The sequence below is a fragment of the Sinocyclocheilus rhinocerous genome, unplaced genomic scaffold, assembly GCF_001515625.1.
Source record: "Sinocyclocheilus rhinocerous isolate Xijiao unplaced genomic scaffold, SAMN03320098_v1.1 scaffold4351, whole genome shotgun sequence".
NCBI classification, from domain to species: Eukaryota; Metazoa; Chordata; class Actinopteri; order Cypriniformes; family Cyprinidae; genus Sinocyclocheilus; species Sinocyclocheilus rhinocerous.
Window position 1 is genome coordinate 10,088 of NW_015660002.1, and position 4,435 is coordinate 14,522.

At 36.2% G+C, this 4,435-nt stretch overlaps 1 protein-coding gene across 1 annotated transcript in view; it reads right to left on the bottom strand.

The window, feature by feature from the left end:
- Positions 1 to 4,435, bottom strand: part of ethe1 (ETHE1 persulfide dioxygenase) — a gene marked incomplete at its 3' end in the record, with an annotated part of 16,378 nt that overhangs the window by 9,974 nt on the left and 1,969 nt on the right. Inside the window, exon 2 of the mRNA XM_016533791.1 lies at positions 3,660 to 3,804. Coding sequence (XP_016389277.1) covers positions 3,660 to 3,804 — 145 coding nt within the window. The remainder of the gene's footprint in view (positions 1 to 3,659; positions 3,805 to 4,435) is intronic.

The window sequence follows — 4,435 nt, forward strand, 5'->3', positions numbered from 1 at the left end:
TCATCATCCTCATCATCCTCATCATCATTCATCATCCTAATCATCATCCTCATCCTAATCATCCTCATCCTCATTCATCATCCTCCTCATCCTAATCATCCTAATCATCCTCATCATCCTCCTCATCATTCATCATCATCCTCATCCTAATCATCCTCATCCTAATCATCCTCATCCTCATCATCCTCATCATCCTCACCATCATCCTCATCCTCATCCTCATCATCATTCATCATCATCCTCATCTCATCATCCTCACCATCATCCTCATCATCATCATCATCATCATTCATCATCATCATCATCATCCTCACCATCATCCTCATCATCATCATCATCATCATTCATCATCATCATCATCATCCTCACCATCATCCTCATCATCATCATCATCATCATTCATCATCATCATCATCATCCTCACCATCATCCTCATCATCATCATCATCATCATTCATCATCATCATCATCATCCTCACCATCATCCTCATCATCATCATCATCATCATTCATCATCATCATCATCATCCTCACCATCATCCTCATCATCATCATCATCATCATTCATCATCATCATCATCATCCTCACCATCATCCTCATCATCATCATCATCATCATTCATCATCATCATCATCATCCTCACCATCATCCTCATCATCATCATCATCATCATTCATCATCATCATCATCATCCTCACCATCATCCTCATCATCATCATCATCATCATTCATCATCATCATCATCATCCTCACCATCATCCTCATCATCATCATCATCATCATTCATCATCATCATCATCATCCTCACCATCATCCTCATCATCATCATCATCATCATTCATCATCATCATCATCATCCTCACCATCATCCTCATCATCATCATCATCATCATTCATCATCATCATCATCATCCTCACCATCATCCTCATCATCATCATCATCATCATTCATCATCATCATCATCATCCTCACCATCATCCTCATCATCATCATCATCATCATTCATCATCATCATCATCATCCTCACCATCATCCTCATCATCATCATCATCATCATTCATCATCATCATCATCATCCTCACCATCATCCTCATCATCATCATCATCATCATTCATCATCATCATCATCATCCTCACCATCATCCTCATCATCATCATCATCATCATTCATCATCATCATCATCATCCTCACCATCATCCTCATCATCATCATCATCATCATTCATCATCATCATCATCATCCTCACCATCATCCTCATCATCATCATCATCATCATTCATCATCATCATCATCATCCTCACCATCATCCTCATCATCATCATCATCATCATTCATCATCATCATCATCATCCTCACCATCATCCTCATCATCATCATCATCATCATTCATCATCATCATCATCATCCTCACCATCATCCTCATCATCATCATCATCATCATTCATCATCATCATCATCATCCTCACCATCATCCTCATCATCATCATCATCATCATTCATCATCATCCTCATCCTAATCCTCATCATCATTCATCATCATCCTCATCATCATCATCCTCATTCATCAGCATCATCCTCACCATCATCCTCATCATCCTCACCCTCATCCTCCTCATCCTCATCATCCATCAGCAGCAAACTGCAAGTGTTTATCTCACACAAATGACCTTTCACACAGGCCTGAACTTACATTAATTTTACATGGCTTTCTAAACATGCAGGTTTCTTGTGCGAGACACGAGTGTAACGGTGATAGATGTCCCTCTAGAACTGTGCTTCTTAACCTTTTTTACTCCGAGGTCCACCTCCTCTCCGAATTAAGTCATGAATAAGCCTCAGGCTGAAGGAAATGTAAATAAAAAAAATTCAAACAAACCATTCAGCTGTGCTGCCATTCTGGATTGCATGAAGAACACTCTTCAGCAATAAAAATAAATATAACATAGATGTTATGTTTATCTAAAGTCATTTTTGCTTAATAGTATGGTTGATTTGGATCATCGAAGGTCAGCAGCAAAGACACTGGTTAATAAAATTGGATTAACTACATAAAGGATATTTGTGTTATTTAGCACAGTGGTCCTCAACATTTTTTACTCCAAGGCCCCTCTCCTCTCTGAATCAATACTGCAAGGCCCCCCAACCTTTTCTATTCACAAAAACCTTTGTATTCTCGTGTTATTACTTTTCAATTCCATTTAATTATTTTTAAACAAAACAAATTCCAAGATAGATTTAAACATTCAGTTTTCTTTTTTGCAAACATACTTTATATGCGTTCTGTGTGAACGGCTTGGTTTTTATTTAAAATTCGACGAATATTCGAAATTCAAATTTTTTTTGACATCCCTAGTTTACATCAGAGTGCACACGCGTCTTTAACGCAGCATACAGCGGTGTTGTGCATTGTGACCAGTTGATGGAAAAAGTATTCTAAAAATGCATTCAAAATTCTGAATAATTTGGAATAAATAATTATTCTCGGTATTTTGAAGTGCCCACGATAACAATTTCGTGCATGTTCATTATCGTGATATATCGCATTACAGAATACCGGCACATGTTTATATGACAGTTTGACTTCGTTGAATAAACATGAGCACTGCACGTTTCAAAATTAAAATGCGGCACGGTTGTTTTATATGAATATATCTCTGAAGGGAACCGATAGTCTTCAGACTTTCATTTTATCTGATAAAGTAGCGTTCATGAGCGGAGCTCTGCTTTGTTTACAGCCGTTACCGAGGAAACCACTGTTTCTGCTGCTAAAAAAGCGCCTCCTGCAGGCAGAGAATGAATTTGCATTTTCAATAAGCCAGTCTCCAGCAACATGTGTTTTTGTTGTTGATTTTGTTCCAATCTATAAGAATAATCAGCGTATGTTATACTGCGTATAGGTTACAGATCAATAAATTATTAATAAGGTGAGACTGACAGTCTTATGTTTATTTGATGGTGATTTCACATTTCTTGTTTGTATGAAGGCTAAATACAAAAAAAAAGGTGAACATTAATTTATTTGTACTGTTTTTTTTTTCTAAAATATATTATATAGTTTTATAGGAGGAGATTTCATATACTTGGCAAATTAATTTCTCAGTTTGTTGGTACAGACAGCAGAATCAGAATTAGCTTTATTTGCCAAATGTGTGCAGACACACAAGGAATATGTTGTGTTTTTTTAAGGAGCTCTTGGTACATACAGTACATGCATACATATATGACATGAGAAAAGAAAAAACATTTAAATAAGAATAAAGTGAAAAGAGAAAAAAAAACAATAAATAACGGATGAATCTGGAACAGATTTGTGCATTATTTAATCTATATACAGTTGTATAAATAAAAAAAATATGCATATGTATTTGCATAGTACTTGAGAGGGAGGCAATAATTGTGAATTACAGAAAAACAGGTTAGCTGTTTAAGATGGATATGGCATGGGGGAAAATGTTTCTAGTGCATAGACAACAAAGGGGGAAAAAAGCCTCTTGGCAGGCTTTTTTAAAATATTGTTCATATTAATATCGGAATTATATTTTATCGACCAAAATTAAAAAATTATATTGTGATATAAATTTTGGCCATATCGTCCAGCCCTACATCTCCTTAAACTTTAAAGTAATAAACATAAGAGTAATAAAAGAGATGCTTACAGGCCACTTTGAGCGTCAGGCCCAGTTCACTGATGAGCTGCAGATCTCTGTCCACTGTCTCCAGCACCGGATCGATCAGAACGGCCTCTCGGCTGTCAGCATCCGCCAGCAGGTACGTGTATGTGCTGCTCTCAGACTCAAAGAGCTACAGGAACAACAACAACAGCAGCAGAGACTCGCTCAGTCAGCGTGAGTCCGCTGAAGCATTCCACTCATATCTCTCCATGCAGTGGATCAGGTTACTGACAAAATCATCACCGCAACTACTGTCTCTGGCAGCATACCACAGTAAAACACTGCTAATGTGCTATTAGTGACCCCTGATAGCACAAAAAACAATAAATAAATAAAAATAAAATATGCTCATTTAATTTGGTTTTTGTGGCCCCTGTAGTAAAACACTGCTAATGTGCTATTAGTGACCCCTGATAGCACAAAAAACAATAAATAAAAATAAAATATGCTCATTTAATTTGGTTTTTGTGGCCCCTGTTATAAATAATAACTAAATAAATATTAAAGTAATAGGCTAATAATAAATTGTGTTAATTTGGTATTAGGGACCCCTGATATCACACACAAAGTATATCAATAAAATGTACGAACTTGGCTTTAGTGAGCCCTGGTATCATTTTTTAAAAAGTGTGTATATATATATAAAAAAATAAAAAAGTGCTAATTTGCTACTAGTGACCCCCTATACACACACACATATATATATATATACTGTACAGTGTACACACACACACACACACATATATATATATATATATATA